The following is a 24,440-nucleotide window of genomic DNA, read 5'->3' on the forward strand; positions in this document are numbered from 1 at the left end:
AGGGCTTCACCAGGATTTGGGACTAAGAGTCATCTTGTGATGGAGTTCACCCTTCCGGAGCTTCATCAAGGAAAAAGGAAAGAGAGGTGTATGTAAACCATCTTACAAGTAGTGGCTGGCACCTGGCTTGGGTGGTGTACTTGACTGGGTGGCCCAGACTCTCGTCCATGAGGAGTAAGAGCTGTCACCATGCTGTACTGAGGGCATGGCTGCTATGCATTTCTGTTTACCATAATTATTGGGCGGATGTGCACAAAGAGACTCCCAAGTGTCACCTGGATGCCAAACATGTTCCTCTCTGCCCCTGTTACATAAAAACAGTCCTACCTCTTCTGTCAGTGGGGTCATTTGCCCCTGGCAAGAGGGAGACTCTTCTTTCCTGTTGGACTTTGGCTAGAGGATCAGAGTTCCTGTGCCAGCCATAGCTTCAAGTTCAGCAGGACTCTCATTGTGTTCCTTAGTGGAAGTGTTCTCCCTTTGGGAACCAGGACTTATAAACTTGGGGAAACTAGAATTGCAGGGACGGGAAGCCCAGATTCCCCAAGTCAGTCACTGGGAGTCCTGGTCAGCAGGGCCTCTTATATATCCACTGTTGGTTCCTAGACCCATGTATTCTACCTGTTACGAGACTACAGCACCATATAGTGGCCACTGATTAAAGAATACACTTCTCTTGGTGGATGGCATCCCATCCGCACATGGCATCATCTCCAGGCTGGTGCCTTAGCAGTGCCTTTGGCCAGCTCATCCGTCACATTCTCTGGCCAGCAGCTTTTGTGTATTGTAGTATGTCATAGGACCTGTGAACCCCATGGTCATGTGCACACACTGCCGCACCTCTTTTGCTGTAAAGTTGATCCCTTGGTCTGATGAGATGTTTTGTGGGATCCTGTGTCAGTGGATTAAATGTTCTGTAAACCCTCAGATAGTGGTGCTGGCTAAGGCCCTGTGGGCAGGAAACTCATACCTGGATTATATGGTGATTTCTGTCAATACAAATGTCTGTTCCTTCTAGGATCCAATAGGTCCATTGTGATCAACTTGTCACCAAATGGCTGATTGATCTCCCTGAGGCATGGTGCCATGTTGGGGGCTCTGCACTGGTCTCTGCTACTGGCTTAGTGGGCGTTCGGCAATGGTAGTAGCTAGATCAGCCTTGATAAGTAGGAGCCTGGTCTCCTGTTGTGTTAAGATGTCCCTTGCATTTTTCTTCTTAGGAGTGAGGTTGAGCATCTTTTTGTATGGTTAAGCACCATTTGGTCTTTTTCTTTTGTGTTTTTAGGAGCTCTTTTTATATTTAGGATATTATCTTTTAGTGATATAAAAATATTTTTTCTCAGTATTTAATTTTTTCTTTGCTCATGGTGTTTTTTTCCATGTAAAAAAATTTTTTTTAATGTAACTGGACTTAGTCTTTTTTCTTATTGTTTCTGGATTTTTATTTTTATTTATTTATTTTATTTCAGCTCATTATGGGGGTACAACCGTTCAGGTTATATATATTGTCCATGCCTCCCCATTCCCCGAGTCTGAGCTTCAGGTGTGTCCATTCCCTAGACAGTGCACATCGCACTCATCATGTAGGTATGCACCCATCCCCTCCCCCCACCCTATCCCCCCCAGCCAGAACTTCAAGCGTGTCCATTCCCCAGGCAGTGAGCATCGCACTCATCAAGTAGGTATATACCCATCCCTTCCCCCCAGCCCCCACTGCTGTCCGATACCCAATTGGTGTTATTCCCAAATGTGCACTCAGAGAAACCAGTTTGCTGGTGAGTACATGTGGTGCTTATTTTTCCATTCTTGGGATACTTCACTTAATAGAATGGGTTCCAACTCTCTCCAGGAGAACCAAAGAGATGCCATATCACCATTATTTCTAATAGCTGAGTAATATTCCGTGGTATACATATACCACATTTTGCTAATCCATTTGTTTCTGGATTTTTGAGTCAGGAAAGTTTTCTCTATTCCCAGCTTATGAATGAATTCACTAATTTTTTCCTTCTAGATCCTACACAGTTTTATTTTTTTACTTTTACATTTCTGATTTATTGACAAGTTACCATGGTGTATGGTATGAGGAATTAATCTAATTTTTCAATAAGACTGTCTAGTTATTTATTTCAACCCAAGTCATTTTAAAATAATTCAGACGAAGCTGGGCGTGGTGGCTTACGCCTGTAATCCCAGCACTTTGGGAGGCTTAGGCGGGGGCAGGGGAGGATCGTTTGAACCCAGGAGTTTGAGACCAGCCTAGGCAACACAGTGAGACCCTGTCTCTACATAGAAAAAAAAAAGAAAGAACGAAAGAAAGAAAAATTAGTCAGTGTGGTGGCCCGTGCCTGTAGTCCCAACTATTCGGGAGGCTGAGGGAGGAGGATTGCCTGAGCCCAGGAGTTCAAGGCTGCAGTGAACTATGACTGCGCCAACTGCACTCCAGCCTGGGTGACAGAGAGACCCTGTTTCTTAAAAATGCAGACAGAGGAACTTCCAGGTTGGTGAACATGTCAAGGTGCTGTGGCCAGGGAGAGCATGGAAGCTCTGTGCAGCCCACCCCTTACCTTGCTGTATGCCTCTCCTCCATTTGGCTGTTTCTGAGTTGTGTCCTTTATAGGAAACTGTGTATACTTTCGAAAGATAGCCACACAATGGGAGTGAAGATGCCTCCAGATGATGCCAGCCCCCAGCCATTGAGTCAGCCTCAGTCTTTGAATCTTCCTGAGATCACACATATCATGAAGCAAAGACAAGCCATCTCCATTGTCCTCTGTCCAGATTCCTGATATACAGAATAATAAAATAGTTGCTTTATGTAAAAAAAAAAAAAAAAAAAAAAAATTAACCCAGATTTCATGCCACTAAAATAGTCTGCTTGAGAGAGGCTCTGTGATTTTTGCTTCCCTTGCAAACAATATACAACTTTCCTCTGTACTTTGTGAGTGAGTGACACATACACCTCCCAGGGGTTCCCTGAGACTTGGTATTTGGTAAAGTGATGGTAAACATTAGTGTTGAGCTTTTCTGCGTCTTCTTTCTTTTGCTTGGTACCTGACACAGAAACTGCTGAGATGAACCAAAGTGTTTAGAAAGTCTAATTTTTATATATATATAAATTTTGACTTTCAACCATGAAGCTGATCTTCCATCTATGTTAGTATTGAGTCCTTTCTTTAAGGATTTTATATCCGTCTATCTTGTTCTCTCATCCATTCCTCTCTCCCCTACCCCATCAGTGGTTTCGTAATAAAGATAAGGGGGCAATGTGAGAGAAATGAAGGTTGGAGAATGAATTGAACAAAGTACAGGGGTCACCATTTCTTGGAGCTGATTCTTTGTGTGCTTTGTGTATAGATGGGGTGGTTTATGCCTGGGGCCACAATGGATATAGCCAGCTTGGGAATGGGACAACCAACCAAGGCATCACTCCCGTCCAAGTCTGTACCAATCTCTTGATCAAGCAAGTGGTTGAAGTAGCTTGTGGCTCACATCATTCAATGGCTCTGGCAGCTGATGGAGAGGTAAGTACACTGCTTTTATTCTTTATTCTGTATTTTTAAAATTGTGGTAAAATACACATAAAATTTACCACCTTAACTATTTTTAAGTGTATGGTTCATTGGCATTAAGTATGTTCACATTTTTGTGCAACCGTCACCTCTACCCGCCCACAGAACTTTTTTCATCTTGCAAAACTGAAATTCTGTACCTATTAAACTCCCCATTCTCTCCTCCCTTTAACTCCTGGCAACCACCTTTCTACTTTGTTGCTATGAGTTTGACTACTCTAGGTACCTCATATAAGTGGAATCATACAGTATTTGTTCTTTGTGACTGACTTATTTCACTTAGCACGATGTCCTCAAGGTTCTTCCCATGTTGAGCATGTGACAGGATTTACTTCCTTTTAAGGCCGAATAATATTCCATTGTATGCATATAGTAAGTCCTCACTTACCGTCATGGACAGGTTCTTGGAAACTGTGACTTTAAGTGAAACTGCATGTAATGAAACCAGTTTTGTCATGGGCTAATTGATATAAGCAATAGTTAAGTTTTTGGGAAATATTTCTATTCACAAAAACATCACCAAACTTCTAAATAAAGACCCAAACCACATCTCATATTAAAAATTGAAATAAATGTGAGCTATACATGTATTAAAGAAGTATTAATAAAAAGATTATATAATTAATATATATTATATATTATATATTATATAATATATTAATATATTAATAAATATATTAAATGATATATTTAATTATTAATTAAAAATAATAATTGATTTACCCAGTTTTTGGTGAATCAGTGAGTGATGGTGGTCATAGTGGAGGTGGGGTTAAATCAAGGAATAAATGTTTGCAAATCAAAAACTGTGAGTAGTACATCCTGCCACCACGCAGTTCAAGAACAATCACAAACATGACAGCTTGCTGAGCACTTTTGAACTGCATTTATTGTCATGCATTTGTATGATTATCATCTACTCTGTGAATTTTTATTTTACAATAATTTGTATTTTCATTTATTCATTTTCCAACTCATTTACTCAGTTCAGAGTCATGAGTGGTCCGAAGCTCAGGGTATAAGGTGGGGACAAGCCCTGGACAGGACGCCATCCTGTCGCAGGGTGCATCCATGGGACTGTTAAAACATATGCACAGCTTAGACACAGCCTATCGTACACAGCTGTGGCATGTGGGAGGAAACCAGAGAACCCAGGGAAAACCCACACAGTTGTGGGGAGGACGTGCAAACTCTACACAGACAGTGGCCCTGGCCAGGAATCAATTTATTTTTCTCATTAATGTTACAACAACGTTATTTGAGGACTTGCTGTATACCACGTTTTGTTTATCTGTTCATCCACTGATGGACACTTGGGTTGCATCTACTTTTGGCTATCATGAAAGTTCCTTGCTTTTTAAAAAAAAAATGAAATAATGACCATTTTTGTATTTGGTATGATATGAACATAGTAGCCCTGTGCGTGTAGCTAAAAACATTGTGGGAACACACTCTTTCTCTAACAAAATCTGTATTATGTAAACAGTACCACTCTTGCTGACAGAATTCGATCTTAAGGCAGCCGAGTCTCATGCTCTGCTAAGACTGCAAATCAGATTTGTGGAACAGTTTTCTGTACGTATTTTTTTTAATGACCCCCATCCCTTAAGGTCTATTTTTTTTTTCAGTATATGTAATGATGTTGGAGAATACGTAATGATGTTGGAGAAAATGTACCACATGTTCAGCCCCCAAGTTCTGTACTCACCTTACAGGTTACTCGTACTGCTGATTCTCCTTTCTAATCTTTTATATCTTTTGTCCTCTCCATCTCCATCGCCTTTGGTCAGGTCTTGCTGTCTTCTACTTGGACTACTGCCACAGTCTCTTCTGTTCATAACTTTATAACTGATCTACCTGTCCAATCTCACATCTCTATCCCCTGTGACTTCTAAAACACAGATTAGATCATATTGTTCCCCTGTTTAAAGTTCTTCAGTGGTGTAATAGTGATTTTACGAAGTAGGACAAATTATAGATGAAGAAACCAAAAAGCTCCAGGTTTCATGGCCCGGGATGTGCTGGAGCCAGGAGTAGCACGCAGGCTTTATGCCTAGAATCCACTGTTCCTGCTGCATCTCTTGGTTAGTGGAACTACAGTTCCAATTTTTAAATGAAAGGCAGCAGCATTGCAAAGGAAGTTGCTATATTTGAGAAGTGCCAGAAGAATGACTGTTGAAATTAGACAAAATTTGCTAATTTGTACAGGCTGTATTCCTGCTTTATTTTAACCATAAGCATATGCTACTTTGGATAATTGTGCTAAATATTTGCATTATTGTACTAGATGTTCCTGTGAATATATTTTGAGGAAGTATTGCAGGTTATTTCTTTGTATCTGTGAAATCAACCTGCATAGCACATATTCTTTAAGACATCAGCAGTGGGTTTTGCTGTTGTTGCCTTGGGCAATGTCCAACATGTGAACTTAGAAAGTGCTGACAGAGGAGAGAAAGAATGGTGGAGGCCAGACTCAGGATGTGCGTGGATCACTTCCGGCAGGCAGGTGAAGGGTGGTGGGGGTTGGGGTCTTAGAAATTCTCCTGGTGTTAGAGGAAGTTATTTCCTCTACTGCCAACACCCCTTCCCTAATTCTTCTCTCTGTTTACATTCCTGTTTAGAAAGGTTTCCATGAAAAACAATAAATATTTGTGCCCAAAGAGTTGACCAAATTTTTTACATTATTGATAGTTATGTGGCATATACCTCATTTCCTATTGATGCCACATTGAAAAATATATAGAAGGCTGGCACAGTGGCGTGTACCTATGGTGGCATGTACCTGCAGTCCCAGCTATCCAGGAGGCTGAGCCCAGAGGATTGCTTGAGCCCAGGAGTTTGAGACCAGCCTGGGCAGCATAGTGAGACCCCTCTGCCCCAATTATATATATGCATCTGTATAGTTACAATAATTATAGAGGAAGCGTAGCATAGTGGTTAAGAGCATAGGGAGACTGCTTGAGCCTGAATTCCACTTGCACTACTTACTAGCTGAGGAACTGCTATCAAGTCACAGAGGTTTCTCTGTGTTTCAGTTGCCATATATAAAATGGGGATTATAATGTTACCTAGGCCAGGGTCACTTTGCAGGATTACTAAGAGGATTAAATAGGTTAATGTGTGTAAAGCATTTAGAACCTTTAGCACATAGTAAATACTCATTAAGTGGGTTTACTTTTATTTTATGATTGTGTTAGAGGTCGAATTTTCACCCTATTTCTTTTTCTTTTTCCCTTCCTTTGTAGGTGTTTGCTTGGGGGTATAACAACTGTGGTCAGGTGGGATCAGGTTCTACAGCAAATCAACCAACTCCTCGAAAAGTTACAACCTGCTTAAATATTAAGAGGGTGGTTGGCATTGCCTGTGGTCAGACATCATCCATGGCTGTTCTAGACAATGGTGAGGTGAGCTCTCTCTCCATTCCCGCTCCCCCTCTACCTCGTTTTTCAAATAAATGTCAGTTTCTTCATGAGATGCGTGTATCAGATCACGGAAGGAAGAGTGCTTTGTTTTGGTAGCTCCATTGAGAGTTGACTGAGGAGTAACCAGAGGATGTTTGTGCCTCAGGATGACCTTTTTAAATTCCAAGATTTGTCTGCAAGTAAAGATTCTAGTGTGTCTAAATTTTATTTTTGGCCAAGATCCAAATAGCCTAATGCTTATAGGTATTTGTGGTGTTTAATGTAATGGATTAAATAATTTGATACTACCTCTCTTTAAAAGAAAATGTCAGCTGTGCAAATTTTTTAAAGTTAGCTGATAAAGTCTTTGTAGAACTATCCATCTGCATCTTGAATGTTTGTTTACAGGAGGAAGCAATTTGCAAAAGCAGATTTTTTTTGTCCTGATTGTTGTTAGCTACTTTTTAAAACTTACCTTTCAGTTACCCCCTACTGTGATCACCTTTGAGCTGATAGTTATTTCTATGAAATTATCTCTGGTTGCAACTTCTACTTAAATGGGCCAGTTACTTCCTGTGCATGTTTAAGTGTGTGAAAATTATACAAATTTTGGACATAGACATTATGACATCATGCATTGAGGTCCTAGGGTACCTTAGAGTTTACTGAATGCTCGCCTATGTTAACTTATTTTTTATCAATTCTGATATCATACTGGATGACTTTAGAATTCCTTGAGATAGCCATCAGATATCCTCCATTCCAGTATTCTTCATTTCTCCTTTATTTTTAAAAATAAGTTTAATTTTTAAATTATTAGTATGTGGTTCTTTTAACAAAGGAAGACAACAGGTGAAACATAAAGTAAAAAGTGAATACCTTTTTCTATATCTTGTTAATAGTTTCATGCATATCCTTTTGGACTTTTTTCCTGTAGACAATTATATATGGATGTTTATAATTTTTTTTTTAAATGGCATGATTTTTTCTGCTGCTTTTCTCTGCTGTTCCTCAGCTTGCTTCCCCCTGCCCCATTTGACAGCATGTATTTATCTGTGTCTGTTTTCAGACCATTTGTACAGATCTTTTCATCCCAGTGGCTGCTTAGTTTCGTCTCTATGGATGACCCACATCCAGAGCTCTGCTGATGGACATTTCAGTTGTTTCTAGTTTTTTGCTGTTATGAGCGATGTTACACTGATTTTCTGTGTTACTGTGTGTGTGTGTGTATCTTTGTACACTTAGGCAATTATTTCTATAGAATAAATTCCTGGAAATAGAATTTCTTGGTCAATTTATAATGTTGATAGCTATTGCCAGATTTCCCTCCAGAAATTGCACACCTGTTCCACTTCTGGCATTGGATGAAAATGCCTTAAACCATCTCTCACTAGGACCCTCAAGTCCACGCCCCCTTCCCCTCCATGGCATTGCCCTGAAAAGCCCCCAGTGTACATCTGTGGCCCTGTGTTGCTGTGGGGCTTGGTGCTGCACAAATCTTGGGTTTCTAATTTGAGCTAGACCTTTATTTGTTCCTGGTCAATACTTTTTTCCTGTTTCTACAGGCTGTTGTAAACCTTTAACAGTCCTGTCAAACTTGCACCCAGCTCTGTTACTCTCAGCAGATGGACCCTCCTGCTCCAGACATTTAGGGCTCAGCACATGCTGGGAAGTCCCTGCTCATCCCCTTCTCCATCCCCTCTGTTGGCCCTGTGGTCACTCCAGAGCTCATTGTGATGAGAGACCAAATTACCTCCAAAATGGTCTTCCTGCCTCTAGTCTTACATGCTCCTGTCACCCCTCATGCTGTGGCCAAAGGGATCTTTCAAAATGCAAATTTAATTCATCTATTTTGACGTATTTCAGTGGAAAATTTAGTCGCATTTCCCTTTCCCTGGTGTGTGTTGGTCACTTTGTCTCCTGGCCCTTGCGTTCCTTCTAAGTCTTTTCTCTTACATCTACCCAAGATGTGTCCAGCCAGGCCCACCTACTTGTCTTCTGAGCTGGCCTCCAACACATTCAGCGACTTCTGCCTGGAATGCCTTTGCCCTCATTCATCCTCCAACCTGCTCAGATCTCCACTTTCTGAAAAGTCTTCCCTAAACTTTCTTCCTAGAGCTAAAGCCTTCCTTGCTGTTCCTGTCGTGCCTTGATTGTACCTTGATTGTGTCTATATGGTAGCATTTGCTACCTGTCTGCAAAAAATTTGCATGTGTTGATCTCCCCTTTAAACTGTAACCAAAAACTTATTCCTGTTACCTTTCACAGCATCCTGACACCCAGTAGGTGCTTAATAATTGTTAGTGAGCCTCAGCTTTCTCATGTATAAAACAGGAAAGAGTGGTGTGCCCCAGGCTATCTAGTAAGTTATGGAACAGGAACTGATGCCAAACTGTCATACCCACCCCCAAAATACCTTCTATTTGGAGATCAGTTGTAGGATCCCGTGGAGTAGAATATGGTGTTGGAAGTATCTGATTTTTGGGGGTGGACTGGATTTTTATCTCTTCCTTTCTACTAGCAGTTTTAAAAGCCTGTTCTTTCCTTTTCTCTCCTCTCTAAGGTGTATGGCTGGGGTTACAATGGCAATGGTCAGCTGGGCTTGGGAAACAATGGCAATCAGCTGACCCCCGTGAGAGTGGCAGCCTTGCACCATGTTTGTGTGAACCAGGTATGTGTGGTGACCTCTCAGCTAGCCCGTCCCCTTCTCCTGCTCCAACTTGGAGAGATATTGGAGGTTTACTCTTCCATCAGTTTTTTCTGGCAATACCCTGTGCCTTTATCTTCCACATTTAATGTTAGATCTTCCCTAAATTCCTACTAGGAGAAGGAAGATGGTGGTGCAGGCACATTAGTCTTGACAAGTTAAATAAAAAAAAAAAAGAAAGAAAAAAACTAATGGAAAAACTCAATAGTCTAAGGTTTAGGCTTTTCTAATGCTTTTTTAATGTTCTAGCGAATGTCAGTCCACACCTGATGATGAATTGGCATTCTGCACAAGCTGGCTGTAGCCTTTAAGTAGATGTTTTCCCTGCCCTTCCTGTTTTCCTGTTAATGGTAACCATTGAAATTTACTTGCAGATTGTCTGCGGCTATGCACATACTCTAGCACTAACAGATGAGGGCTTGCTCTATGCCTGGGGAGCTAACACATATGGGCAGCTGGGAACTGGCAATAAAAATAACCTGCTAAGCCCAGCACACATCATGGTGGAGAAAGAAAGGTAACTTGCTGTGCCATGTCTTGGGTCTGTGTGTGCATTGTGCCCTTGGGACTGTGTGTGGCAGAGCTGTGGTGTTTGGCTTTGTGACTCTTCTGTTTATTAATATTCTTGTTCCGAACAAAAGAATGTTGAGTACCAGCCAGAATGAACATAAAGTTGATACAATTCTTAAGCAGCTTTCTGAAATAATCTCCTGTGATTGACAGACATGAACGCATCTTGGTGTAATTCCTACAGGCTTGTTGTTGCCCATTTAGTGGGGAAGACAGAGAGAGGGTCTGTGACTATGTTGATATCCAAGATGTAGTCTGAATTTTTCCTTGGAGCCATGTAAAATAACTTTTCAGTAAATATGCCCTTGAACGGACATTATCTGTTTAAATATTGATTTGATGTAATGTGTATTACTGGAATAGATGCTTACTGTTTGCTCAGCCAAATTGTGAGGTCTTACCCACTAAGTCTTAGGATATTGACTTCCAGCCCTGGGACTCTGCCCCAGAAGCAAACTCCTGAGAAGTGTAGGAAGTTTGCCCTGCTGTCCCTTTGTATTGGGGACAGAGTCCGTGACCTCCACTAGTGCTTACCAGCCTGATGCGTGTTCTGAGCTCTTCAGGGGATGACAGAAAAAGTTGTCTCTGTGAGGAAATAGTATCTTGAAGACAGCATTTTTGCTACTGTATAAGCCCCCAGAACTGTCAGCACATTTTTTAATTGTCTGCTTTCCTCATTTACTTTGATTTCTAGTCCATTTTCCAAGTTTTCCTCAACAGTATGTATTGTTTATCCCAACTCAGTGTGAGCTTAGGATGCAAAGTGGGCAGCTAGGTAGAAATAACAGTGCTCTTGCCCTGATCTTTGGTTTTGTCGATGTGCCTTGGCAGCTAATGTTCCAGGATCTTGGGCTGTTTTCTGAGGTGTAACAAGCATGAACTTTTTCATTGCCTTGTGTAGTGTGCTTTGGGCTTCTGTGATAATGCAGTGACATACATTGTTCTTAAAACTTTTCAGGGTAGTGGAGATCGCAGCCTGTCACTCTGCCCACACGTCTGCCGCCAAGACCCAGGGAGGGCACGTGTACATGTGGGGCCAGTGCCGGGGCCAGTCGGTGGTCCTCCCCCACCTCACCCACTTCTCCTGCACCGACGACGTGTTCGCCTGCTTTGCCACTCCCGCCGTCACGTGGCGCCTCCTGTCTGTGGGTAAGAAAGCACCCAGGAAGAATGGTACCATCAGCTGACCATTCTTCCTGCATATTTGCTGGTTGTGGGCTTTTTAAGGTTCTAGAATGTTTTATTCTCTATTAGCTTTCATATTAATACTTTTCTCCAAATTAGATTTTCATAATCAGATTTATTAAATATTCCCATGGACTTATTTTCTCTCCTTAAGTGATTTCATTTTAATTGATATCAGGTTCACATAACATAAAATTACCCATTTTAAAGTATATAATTTAGTGGGATTAGTATACTTACAATACTGTGCATCCACCATTTATCGAGTTCCAAATGTTTTCATCACCCCAAAAGAAAACCCCGTATTCAGAAAGATGTCCTCTCTTTCTCCCCTCCCCCTAGCCCTTAACAACCGGTCTGCTTTTTTTCCCTGTGGATTTACCTGTGCTGGATATTTCATACAAGTGGAAGCCTACAATGTGTGACCTATGGTGTCTGGCTGCTTTTACTTCATGTTTCTGAGGCCCATCCGTGTTGTAGCGTCAGTGCTTTATTCCCTTTTAGGACTGAATAATATTCCAGTTTGCGGGTGTGTGTGTGTGTGTGTGTGTGTGTATGTGTGTATACACACCCCATTTTGTTTGTTCATTTATCTGTTTGTGAGCACTTGAGTTGTTTCCACCTGTTGAATATTATGAATAATGCTGTTATGAATATTTGTGTATAGGTATTTGTGTAACCTTTCTTAAGCGCTTTTGTTATACTAGATTTGTTACATAGTTCAATATAGTACTCATCAAGAGTGAACTTGAGGCCGGGCGCGGTGGCTCACGCCTGTAATCCTAGCACTCTGGGAGGCCGAGGCGGGTGGATCGCTCGAGGTCAGGAGTTCGAGACCAGCCTGAGCAAGAGTGAGACCCCGTGTCTACTAAAAATAGAAAGAAATTATATGGACAACTAAAATATGTATATACAAAAAAATTAGCCGGGCATGGTGGCGCATGCCTGTAGTCCCAGCTGCTCGGGAGGCTGAGGCAGTAGGATCACTTAAGCCCAGGAGTTTGAGGTTGCTGTGAGCTAGGCTGACGCCACGGCACTCACTCTAGCCCGGGCAACAGAGTGAGACTCTGTCTCAAAAAAAAAAAAAAAAAAAAAAAAAGAGTGAACTTGAAAAGAAGTGAAGAACTTGTGGTTTTTAAGGTGACAAGTTGACCCCACCTTCTTTCTATCTGTCTTTGTCTTTTAACTGATTTCAAATTCTTTTATTTTGGAAGGACATCAAAACAGAGATATTATAAATGGTAGTGGAATTCAGGGTGATTCTCAGTTATATAATTGATACTTTTTCTGAATATTGTCTTCTTTTTTTATTTTTTATTTTTTTTTTTTTTTTGAGACAGAGTCTCACTCTGTTGCCCAGGCTAGCGTGAGTGCCGTGGCGTTAACCTAGCTCACAGCAACCTCAAACTCCTGAGCTCAAGTGATCCTCCTGTCTCAGCCTCCCGAGTAGCTGGGACTATAGGCATGCACCACCATGCCCGGCTAATTTTTTCTATATATATTTTTAGCTGTCCATATAATTTCTTTCTATTTTTAGTAGAGATGGGGTCTCGCTCTTGCTCAGGCTGGTCTCGAACTCCTGAGCTCAAACGATCCGCCCACCTCGGCCTCCCAGAGTGCTAGGATTACAGGCATGAGCCACCGCGCCCGGCCTGAACATTTCTTTTAAATTCATTTTGCCAAATTCTTTAGCTATAATACAATGGCTTTTTTTTTTTTTTTTTTTTTTTGCAGTGAATACTATGTTTAGAAAAATTTAGTTTACTGAATGGGACCATTTGGCCATAATTGCACATATGTATAATATGCACAGCCAAAGCATTCTGTACACATCTTCAGATTTATATATGCTACTTAACCTGGATCTGTTTATAAAAGGTTTTCCAGGGTATTGCATCTTAAAATGGCACAGGCATCCTTTCAGAACAAATGTCCTAACATTTTTTATGTTAAGTTTGGAAAAACTATGGCCATTGAATATATCTCCTAGATAACTTCTTTCCCATTCACACACTAAATGTCAGAAGTGTTTTTTTCCTCTCAGTTTATGATCAAGGCTGAATGTTAGGAAGAAAGTCAGATGGTGAATTCACATCTCTGAGGAATATTTCTTGTCTGAAAGGAGTATTACGCTCTTGCCAGAAACAGGGGAAAAGGGTCATCTCATTTCAACCCTAAGATTAGATGCAGAAGTTAAAGCGGTAACGGGAAGTTGGTGTTTTTTGGATGGTTTGGGTAGCAATCTAGGTGCCCAGACTCTGTGCCCATCTTCGTCATTTCCTTTCTTTTATCCACCAGTGTTCGGAGTTGCAGGGTCAAGGAAACCCTCCCAACCCCGGCCCCAGGCTGGAGTGCAGTGGGCAATCATAGCTCACTGCAGCCTGGCTTCAAATGATCCTCCTGCCTCAGCCTCCCAAGTAGCTGGGACTGCAGGGGTGCACCACCACGCCTGGCTAATTTTTTAATTTTTTGTCGAGATGGGATCTTGCTGTGTTGCCCAGGCTGATCTCGAACCCCTGGCTCAAGTGATCCTCTCACTTCGGCCTCCCAAAGTGCTGGGATTGTAGGCGCAAGCCACTGGTCCCAGCCAAAACCCTGATTTTTAAAGAGATTTTTCCCCTTTTCCTCCATAGCTACGAGAACTATGCTTTGTTGGGATTGAGGGAGGGCTATAGGTTAAGGTCACAAGGCTTGGGCAGGTGATATTTCCTTGGGAGACTCTGATAATAAAGCTGTGGATAAGCTTATTTCTTAAATTTCAGGCTAGGTTTTAGTTATTGCCCCTCCTCTAGGAGTATCCTGGTCACACCAGGCTACTGAGCATCACAGATTCTTCCAAGGCTTGGAAGCTGAGCTCTTTGATTAAGTCACCGTTCTCAGCTGTGGATAGTTGAAACCTGTCTCCTGTGTCTATAGCAGCTTGGTTCAGTGCCCAGTGAGTGTCTCTGTGATTTTTTGATTTCCCTCTTAGCTGCCTTCTATTTTTTTTTTCCTGCTTTTATATGTATAAAGCACAAGAAAGTGTTGCAGGAATTATACAAGTGCCTTTACTTTTCTTCATAACAACACAGTTTTATTTACGTATAATCATAACCTAATTCTTTTTATTAGGTCAGGTGATCATATGCTCTTGTAAAATTGTTCCCTTTGCATATATGTTGTTGCCAAGTAAATTTTCTCTGTTTTTAGAGAGTGTGTAAGGATTATTGTTTGTACATTGCTTTTTAGGGTTAAGGGGGATATTTAGATTCCAGATACCTAGGAAAAAGTTTCTCTGCTTAAGCACATGACTGCGTAGCATTACCACTTAAGTGGTAAGTTTGTTTTTTGGGCCTCCTTAAGTTGGGTGTGTTGACCACCTGAAACTCTCCCAAAGCAGAGAATAGATATTCTTAGGGTTTCAGTCAAGGAAGATCGATAAATTTTTTGTTTTAGAAGAGAACTGCTCATGTTTTGAGAGAGTGGTTATATCATCATGGACGACCTATAACTTTTTTTAAAAAAACACACATTTCTTACGTCTAAGCATGTAATACTGATATTTGGCCTTTCTAAATATTTGTATTTTTTTGGTACTTTATAGATGCAGGATATTTATTTTAATACTATAAAATTGATTGTTAAATAAGGTATGAACTCTTGAAAAAACACAGATGAAATTATCCACTGTGCTAATTGAAGTCTTTCAAATCTTGAATCTGTTCCCTGAACTCTCTGTATTAATAGTGTGTTCATTGCCTTCAGAGCATGAAGACTTTTTAACAGTTGCAGAGTCACTGAAGAAAGAATTTGATAGTCCAGAAACTGCCGATCTGAAATTTCAAATTGATGGGAAATATATTCATGTCCATAAAGCTGTTTTGAAAATCAGGTATGTTTGTATGAGCTTAGAGACACCAATAACCTTGCTTTCTTTTTGCCATTTCTGTTTATTTCGTATTTCACAAAATGGATACGGATAAGAAGTAACCTCAGTAATAGAGGGAAATGTCACAACTTAGTATTTTTGCAGGTAGCATCGGTCCATTTATTGTTGAAGAGTTTTGCATGTACTGTGTGGCAGTGTATTTGTCTATATTATTTTTAAATTAAGGGTCTTGTGAATACTCATTTCTATTGTAAAATTTATTTAAATGGTTAAAAAAAACACAAAGGTTGTCATTGAAAAGTGTTCCCTTTTACTCTTGATTAAAGATTCATTTTCCCCAAGCAGAAAACTCCCGTAGTCAGGACTACTGGGCTACTGTTACCGTTACTTCTGATTACCAATTAAAGAAAAGTTCTTTAGGTACCATAAATGGCAGGAGTTCCCTGTAGAAATGGGAGGGAACCGTGCATTAGTAATAACTGTTTGGGCTGTTAGAAAGGCACGTGAAATAAGACCATTAAATTGGCCATTTACAAGTCTTTTTGGAAATTTAGTTAAAACCGTATTTGCAAAATGATACATTTTAAGGGACTGGAAAAGCCTATGTCATTTATTACCTAAGGAAATAAATATCTGAAGCACAGTATTAGTTGAAAAGATGCGCTGGGAGTGTTTCTCTCTGTGCAGCTGCATTCAGTCTGTTCCTTTCATGCACAGTTCTCTGACCGTTACATCCATTATTCCTTGCTTTAGACAACTATTTCTTTTCTTAAGTAAGTGGAGCTGTGCTTTTAGTATTCTGAATGGATTTTGAAAATATTTTTTCTCTTTGTACCATATCTCACTTTAAAAGAATTTGAAAAGATGATATTTAAAAATATATATATTATACTTTAAGAAAATCCAGAATTCAGAAATTAGTTCCTCTTACAAGTGGATTTGTACATGTAAATACAATGCAAAAAGACCCACTTAGGTTTTCTTGAAATATGTGACTGTCCTAGGGAATGTGAGTCTATAAATAAGTGGTAACAGACTTGGGGAGAGAGGGAAGAGAGCAGGCAATGCAGAAAAACAAAATGTGGGTGATGGCTGTTTTGAAGACAAGGCAGAAAAGAAGAAACATCATCCTGTCAGATAATGGAACAAATAATCAGCTTAATATAATCCAGTTAAAAGAGATAAAGGACCTCTATAAAGGAAAACTATGAAACACTGAGAAAAGAAATAGCAGAACTTGCAAACAAGTGGAAAACTATACCATGCTTGTGGATCGGAAGAATCAACATTGTTAAAATGTCTATACTACCCAAAGTGATCTACAGATTCAATGCAATCCCTATTAAACTACCAACATCATTTGTCACAGACGTAGAGAAAATAATTATACACTTTGAATGGAATCAGAGAAGACCCCGTATAGCAAAAGCAATTTTTTTTTTTTTTTTTTTTTTTTTTGGTTGAGACAGAGTCTCACTTTGTTGCCCAGGCTAGAGTGAGTGCCGTGGCGTCAGCTTAGCTCACAGCAACCTCAAACTCCTGGGCTCAAGCGATCCTACTGCCTCAGCCTCCCGAGTAGCTGGGACTACAGGCATGCGCCACTATGCCCGGCTAATTTTTTCTATATAGATTTTTAGGTGTCCATATAATGTCTTTCTATTTTTAGTAGAGACGGGGTCTCGATCAGGCTGGTCTCGAACTCCTGACCTTGAGCAATCCACCCGCCTCGGCCTCCCAGAGTGCTAGGATTACAGGCGTGAGCCACCGCGCCCGGCCTGCAAAAGCAATTTTAAGCAATAAAAACAAAATGGGAGGTATTAATTTGCCAGACTTCAAACTATACTACAAGGCTGTGGTTCTTAAAACAGCCTGGTACTGGCACAAGTGCAGGGACACAGACCAGTGGAACACAACAGAAAATCCAAATATAAAACCATCCTTATATAGACACCTAATCTTTGACAAAGCAGGCAAGAACATACTCTGGGGACAAGAATCCCTATTCAAGAAATGGTGCTGGGAAAATTAGATAGCCACATGTAGAAGACTGAAACAGGACCCACAGCTTTCACCTCTCACAAAAATCAAATCACAGTGGATAACAGACTTAAACCTTAGGTGTGAAACGATTAGAATTCTAGAAGAAAATGTAGGAAAGACTCTCACAGACATTGGCCTAGGCAAAGAATTTATGAAGAAGACCCCTAAGGCAATCACAGCAGCAACAAAAATAAATGAATGGGACCTGATTAAATTAAAAAGCTTCTGCACAGCCAAAGAAACAGTCACGATAATAAACAGACCACCTACAGAATGGGAAAAAATTTTTGCATACTACACATCAGATAAAGGACTGATAACAAGAATCTATTTAGAACTCAGGAAAATCAGCAAGAAAAAATCAAACAACCCTATCAAAGAGTGAGCAAATGACATGAATAGAAATTTCTCAAAAGAAGATATAAGAATGGCTAACAAACATGAAAAAATGCTCAACATCCCTAATCATTAGGGAAATGCAAATCAAAACCACAATGAGATATCACTTAACTCCAGTGAGAATGGCCTTTATCAAAAACTCCCAAAACAACACATGTTGGCGTGGATGTGGAGAGACAGGAACACTCATACACTGCTGACGAGACTGCAAACTAGTGCAACCCCTGTGGAAAGCATTATGGAGATATCTTAAACAGATTCAAGCAGACCTGCCATTTGATCCAGCAATCCCATTATTGGGCATATACCCAAAGGAAAAAAGGTCATTCTGTAACAAAGACACATGTACCCGAAGCAGCACAGTTCACAATTGCAAAGATGTGGAAACAACCCAAATGCCCATCAATACATGAATGGATAAGTAAACGGTGGTACATGTATACCGTGGAATATTACTCAGCTGTAAGAAATAACAGAGACACGACATCTCTATGGTTCTCCTGGAGAGAGTTGGAACCCATTATATTAAGTGAAGTATCCCAAGAATGGAAAAACAAGCATCACATGTACTCACCAGAAAATTGGTTTCCCTGATCATCACCTAAATTCACATCTGGGAACAATACCAATCAGATATCAGACTGAGGTGGGGAGTGGGGGGGGAGGGGATGGGGAAAAAAAATAATCCAGTTAACATTTAAAGCAGTTTTAAGAATATACTTATCACATAAAATAAAAACAAATGAGTTATTTAAATGATGTTAATAGATAGTCAAAAGTTCTGAACTCTCATTTGTGAATTTCTTTCATTTCATTGTTTAAAATACATTTCTGTACCTCTTTAGAAAACAAAACAAGTGAGCAGAAAAACTTGGTGACCATCAAATAGAAACAGTGGTACTGTTGAAGTGCTAGGTACTTCTAGGTGCCACATATAATTCATAATATTTAATAGGAGATATAAAAGTGAAATGAGTGTATATAAAACCCCTTGCACATGAAATGTTTTTACAGTACTAAGTAAAGATTCATGATCCTTGTGTGTGTGGGCCCAGATTTAGAAGCTAAGGATATCTCTAGTCTCTGTTTATCTGATTTCATCAACTTAATTAGGTAGCTTTTGCTTTTCTGTTTTAGGTGTGAGCACTTTCGTTCCATGTTCCAGTCATATTGGAATGAGGACATGAAGGAAGTGATAGAAATCGACCAGTTCTCTTACCCCGTGTATCGTGCCTTTCTGCAGTACCTCTACACAGACACGGTGGACCTGCCGCCGGAGGACGCTATAGGTACCGTGGCTGCGGTGGGATGGCCGAGCCTTGTGGTTGAGAATTTATCTCCTCTTGTTCTTAGAGTACTGAAATGGAAGAAGTTTCAGATTCATTGGCTTTTACTTGGTTTTTTTAAAAAAAAAATTCAAGTAAATGTCCTTAAAAATTGTATCGTGTAGTTATCGTGGTTAATATCATAATTATGGACACAGTTTATTTATCACTGTGGACTTATTTTAATATTGAGTTATAAACGGCTAATGGAATTTTGGAAACCAAATGAGGGGGAAATTCCATTTTTTGCCATTCCTTTGTACTGTAGAAGAAATTGTATAACAAGTGAGTATAGGAGAGGGGTATGTTTTTGGAGGTGGGGAGAAGGTAGGGAGTAAAATAATTTATTTACCTAAATTAAGAATATTATTCACTAAGAAACTTCAGCTGATTTACCTACATACCTCTGTTCACCAAGATGAAATGCAGATGTTTATAAATATGGGAAATTATTGTAAACTCGATTAAGACTTTCCCACTTCTTACTTTTAGGTCTTTTGGATTTGGCAACATCTTACTGTGAAAACAGACTGAAAAAACTTTGCCAGCACATTATCAAGCGAGGAATCACTGTGGAGAATGCCTTCTCATTATTCTCTGCTGCAGTCAGATATGATGCAGAGGTAACATAAAACAGCAAACAGAAAACCCAAGCCACCCTCACCTCCCCGTGTGCCTGTCTCCCCCTGCTCCTCGTGTAGGCCAAGGAAAGTGATGAGTGGCTTCACTTCTGTTTAAGGAATCAGCCAACTGATCCTTAAGAACTGAAATCTGGTCCTGCTTATTTAGTCTCTGTTCATTGTATCAAAGTGGTTTTTCCTCTGCTTACATTTTTAACTAAGATAAGAAACTGAGGTCCCAGCAGCTGTACTGCAGGTTGGAACATAAAGTGCCACACCTAATTGGACTAGCAAACAGCATATTTTAATTTCAAATCTTTGTCAATGTCAGCATATATGTTTTTTTTAAGACCCACTTTGCTATCTCTCTAGCTCTACTCTGTCATAAGCCAGGAATGCCGTATGATTGATGATTGATTGATTGACTTAAGCACACTGTCATCTCTGATGATGCCATATGATTTATATATCAGTCTTTGCTCTGAAATTCTATCATTGTCTAATTATAACTCAGTTATTCATAGGTTAAGAACTTGCTGTGGACTCCTTTTTGGTTTTTTGCACTAGACTGAGTTCTTAATCTGGGGTTCACAGATCTCTAAAGAGTCTGTGAATTAATGAGCTTTGGAGAGTCTGCAGTTTGGTGTTCATGTGCATTTTCTTGAAGTTAAGAACCAGAGCATCAGATTGTGAGCTCCTCAAGAGCAGGGATTGTGTTTTACTCGTTTGCGTGCTCTGTAGTGCCTGGCACATATTAGCTAATTGATGATAAATGTATGTTGAACTCAATGGACCAGTACCACCTAAAGGAAGCATTAACGATAATCAGTGAGCTAAAAGCTGGTATGGTTGGCTTTACAAAATTATAGAGAATAAAAGGTAGATTCCATGAGCAAGGTAGAGAGCAATAGTCTTGGAGGTTCAAGATGTCTATCTAGCAAAGGTATGCATGTCAAGTGACACAATTAGCCTGTTCTTATAGGTATTTTGTCATCATTTGACAAGGCAGAATATGTGGTATCAAGGAATTTATTAAACACCTGCAAAGAACTGCAGTTGTGGCCTTTGGGATGTAACAGAGGACAAACTTCATATTTATCACAATTAGGGATCGAAGTTGACCATTATATCTTGCATTTTCAAATTGTATCCTATTTTTGTTTGAGGTTATATTATGATTATAAATATTTGATAAGGTCAGTTATATCTGACTTTATCTGCAGCCTGACAAGAGATGGAATGATGATCAAAGGAAATCATTTCTAATAGAAAATGGAGGTATGATTTTTTTTTTCCCTACCCTTCCTGTGACACCGTGAACCTCTTTATTAGAAATGTTATTTCTTTAGATTTTGTTTCCTCCCAGTGATATAATTTTCAGCTGGGTCAATACCTTTCACTTCCACTTGGTGATTGATTTTAGAATCTCCTCTGTGCCTCCCCACACTCCCCCTCCGTCTTAGTGAGTTCCCTGCTCTGGGTAGCCCACATGGGCAAGAGCGGCCCGGGCAGAAGCAGACAGCGTAGCTGCTGGAGGGTTCTTCCTCACTCAGCTAAGATCTGTCCCAGGAAGTTTACAGAAAAACCTTTTGCCACTTCTGCCTGTGCCAGCTGGTTGTTTCCTTTACTAGTTTCCATTTTTCTCCTATGAAATATAAGCACATTAAAAACTGTTCTTTTAGAGAGGCTGCAGCTGTACACGATTCCCTGGAGTCTGTCACAGTGGGTTGGCACTCAAAAATATATGTCTAATTAAGTGAGTGAATGAATATATTTGAAACCCCTCACCATGAAGGTATGCTTTAAAAAAAAAATTAAAAGGCCGGGCGCGGTGGCTCACGCCTGTAATCCTAGCACTCTGGGAGGCCGAGGTGGGCGGATCGTTTGAGCTCAGGAGTTCGAGACCAGCCTGAGCAAGAGCGAGACCCCATCTCTACTAAAAAAATAGAAAGAAATTATATGGACAGCTAAAAATATATATAGAAAAAATTAGCCGGGCATGGTGGTGCATGCCTGTAGTCCCAGCTACTCGGGAGGCTGAGACAGGAGGATCCCTTGAGCCCAGGAGTTTGAGGTTGCTGTGAGCTAGGCTGACACCACGGCACTCACTCTAGCCTGGGCAATAGAGTGAGACTCTGTCTCAAAAAAAAAAAAAAAAAAATTAAAACAAACTTGAAATCCCACAAATATTACACATTCAATGTAGAAAAATTAGAGAATAGAGAGAAGACAAAAAAGAAGAATTGCTTCTTTGTTTTTAGGGTGCATTTTTTAGGTTCTGATAGGAGCTATGCAATTGACTAATGTGCTTTTACATTTTATTTCCTTGATAACTGTAAAAGGTAATAAGTAAATAAATGAAGTATTTCGAGTACAAAAATAAAACCCACTTACTGTATCTTCCAGTTGATTGGAAGTTACTGATAAGTCCGATTGGAGATTAACTACAAAAACTATGATTCTCAGAAGCCCGATCTGGGGACACTAGATGACTTTGCCTTCATGCCGTGGGTGAGACTGCTAGGAAGATGGAGACTGCCTGCTTCAAGTATTTCTCCTCTTTTCTGTAAAAGTTATTGCGGTTCCTCCTTCCCCCTTTTTGACAAGATGATTTTGAAGCAAGTAGACATACATAAAAGCAACAAAAGTGTATAGACTGAGTAGTTACGAGGATTTTTAAAAGTGAGCTGATTGTTGAGGAGCCCTCGCATTATAAATTCATTATTGAATGGTCTACAAATTTTATAAAGAAGGACTTGAAGAAGGGACACTTGAATATTCCTCTGGACAAACCTGAATAACTATTGGTATCAAGGGAAAACATGTGGATAAAACATTGTCTCAAGGTAGTTCAGTATCACATCGCAAACATTTTGGAATGCTTCTCTATTTATACTGATGCTTTTCAGCAAATTTTTGGTTTTTATGTATATTTGAACGTTAGGAGAAACAGTTAGGAAGTATTATTTGCTTAACCAGAGTAGAGAACTTTCCAGAAAATCCTGGTGCTGAGCATCTTATATCTTACGATCTTGGCTTTGGTGGGCAGCAGTAAATATGGCCTAGGAATCTGACAGGAAAGTTGGTTTGGGATATGAGTATTGGGAAGCTTGGTGCTAAGGCGAGATGACCAGCACGTTTTTCTTCTTTCAGAGGGCCAGACTAACAGTGTTCGTGAGCAGTAGGCTGTAAAATGTTTTTTGTCTGTTGAAAGGAACTTTATTTTTTCCCATATGGTCAGACGTTTAAATGCGTTCTGAAAAACAAAACCAAAAACCACTTTGATCTGGAATATTTTGTACTTGATATACTATAAAATTAATTATAGACTTAATGGTTTTGGAGTTCTGTTTTGTAATTTCCTTAACACGTTTAGACAGAGTCAGGTGTGGGTCGTGATCTTTTGCCATCTGGATGTCTGTCAAGCTGGCTTGTGATGTAGAGGTACCTGTCTCATCCCGGCCAAGTCGTCTTTCCAAGAAGTGTTAGCTTTGGAATTTTAGGACTGGATAAGAAGTCTGTTGAAGGCTGCATTAGCATTTTTTTAAATGAGGATGTTAAGACTATCAACTGTCTATGTTTGTTACTAAAGAAAATCTGTGGAAAGGAAAAACAACTTATTTTCAGAGTATGTATAGTGATTGGAATAGTTTAAATGTTTAAAGATTTAGAGTGAATCTATAAATTACTTCAGAATAGCAATTTTTAATTTTTATCATCTTTGCCAATAACAATAAATGGGGTATTTTATCTCATTTGCCTCACTCAGAACCACCATAATAATTTCACCACAGAATGTCATAAACATACAGTTTAGTTTCTGATACAAAGAAGACTGCAGTAGACCTTATGATTTTATACCCTGTCCACTTCCCTATTCCATGGGCTGTAAGAAGACTCATTCTATCATGAACTTTTTTTCATCTACTGGTCAAATGATCCTTCTCGTCCTTCTTGGATTTGTTTTATTTAAAGCCCAGCAATCGTGTTACAGTGGACTTATTAGTTGGGCAAGAGTTGCATTGTCTTGTCTAGGTAACTGAAGATCTGATCATTTGCAGCATGAGATGAACAGCTCATGTAGGCTTTTGTGATATTAAAGAGGGATCTCACCAGAAGGGTGTTTATTAATTCACCTATCAAAGGCAGACTAACTCACGGCCTTGCTTGCTAAGTGGTTCTGCTTGATGATGCCATTCTCTGGTTCATGTGAAAGAACTTGTAAATTCAAATCTTTCTCTCCAGATGCATTAAGTGCTTCCTTTTACATAGATCCACCTTAACCAAGGTTCAATTAGTTGTTTAAACAACCCAGATTTATATTCTTTTCAGTATTCTCTAGTTTTGACTTTCAGTGTTTGAAACTGTTGAACATTTATTGAATACCAGGTTATCTCACTAATTCAAACTAATTGGAGGAAAAGGAAAGGCAGTTTGATAGAACTATTTTCATAAATGTATAAAGATTGTAATTAGCATCATTTGCATACCTCTACTGTATAAAAAGTTCTTCAAGTTTATAGTCAAGGTAATTTCTGCACAGTTAGCTGAATGAACTCACTTTTTCATATACCCTAAAAAGATCTTGAATTCCAAATTACTAGACACCAAAGTGATAAGGTTTTACGATCCAGAATTTAGTGTATTCTTTTCCTGTGAATTTGAAATTATATAATTAAAATTTAAGTATCCTTATACATTACACAGTTTGAAGAACTTTCTGTGCTTATGACTGGCTATTTCCTAAGTTATGTGT

At 39.7% G+C, this 24,440-nt stretch overlaps 1 protein-coding gene across 3 annotated transcripts in view; it reads left to right on the forward strand.

Annotated features, from left to right (window-relative positions):
• RCBTB1 (RCC1 and BTB domain containing protein 1) overlaps positions 1-24,440 on the forward strand; it is a 48,866-nt gene that overhangs the window by 20,530 nt on the left and 3,896 nt on the right. For all 3 annotated transcript variants that reach the window (XM_069467274.1, XM_069467275.1, XM_069467276.1), the window contains exons 4-11: positions 3,355-3,521; positions 6,815-6,973; positions 9,534-9,641; positions 10,052-10,194; positions 11,206-11,396; positions 15,177-15,303; positions 18,877-19,028; positions 19,557-19,687. In XM_069467274.1, the coding sequence (XP_069323375.1) occupies positions 3,355-3,521; positions 6,815-6,973; positions 9,534-9,641; positions 10,052-10,194; positions 11,206-11,396; positions 15,177-15,303; positions 18,877-19,028; positions 19,557-19,687 (1,178 nt within the window). The remainder of the gene's footprint in view (positions 1-3,354; positions 3,522-6,814; positions 6,974-9,533; positions 9,642-10,051; positions 10,195-11,205; positions 11,397-15,176; positions 15,304-18,876; positions 19,029-19,556; positions 19,688-24,440) is intronic.

The sequence above is a fragment of the Eulemur rufifrons genome, chromosome 4 (genome assembly GCF_041146395.1).
Source record: "Eulemur rufifrons isolate Redbay chromosome 4, OSU_ERuf_1, whole genome shotgun sequence".
NCBI classification, from domain to species: Eukaryota; Metazoa; Chordata; class Mammalia; order Primates; family Lemuridae; genus Eulemur; species Eulemur rufifrons.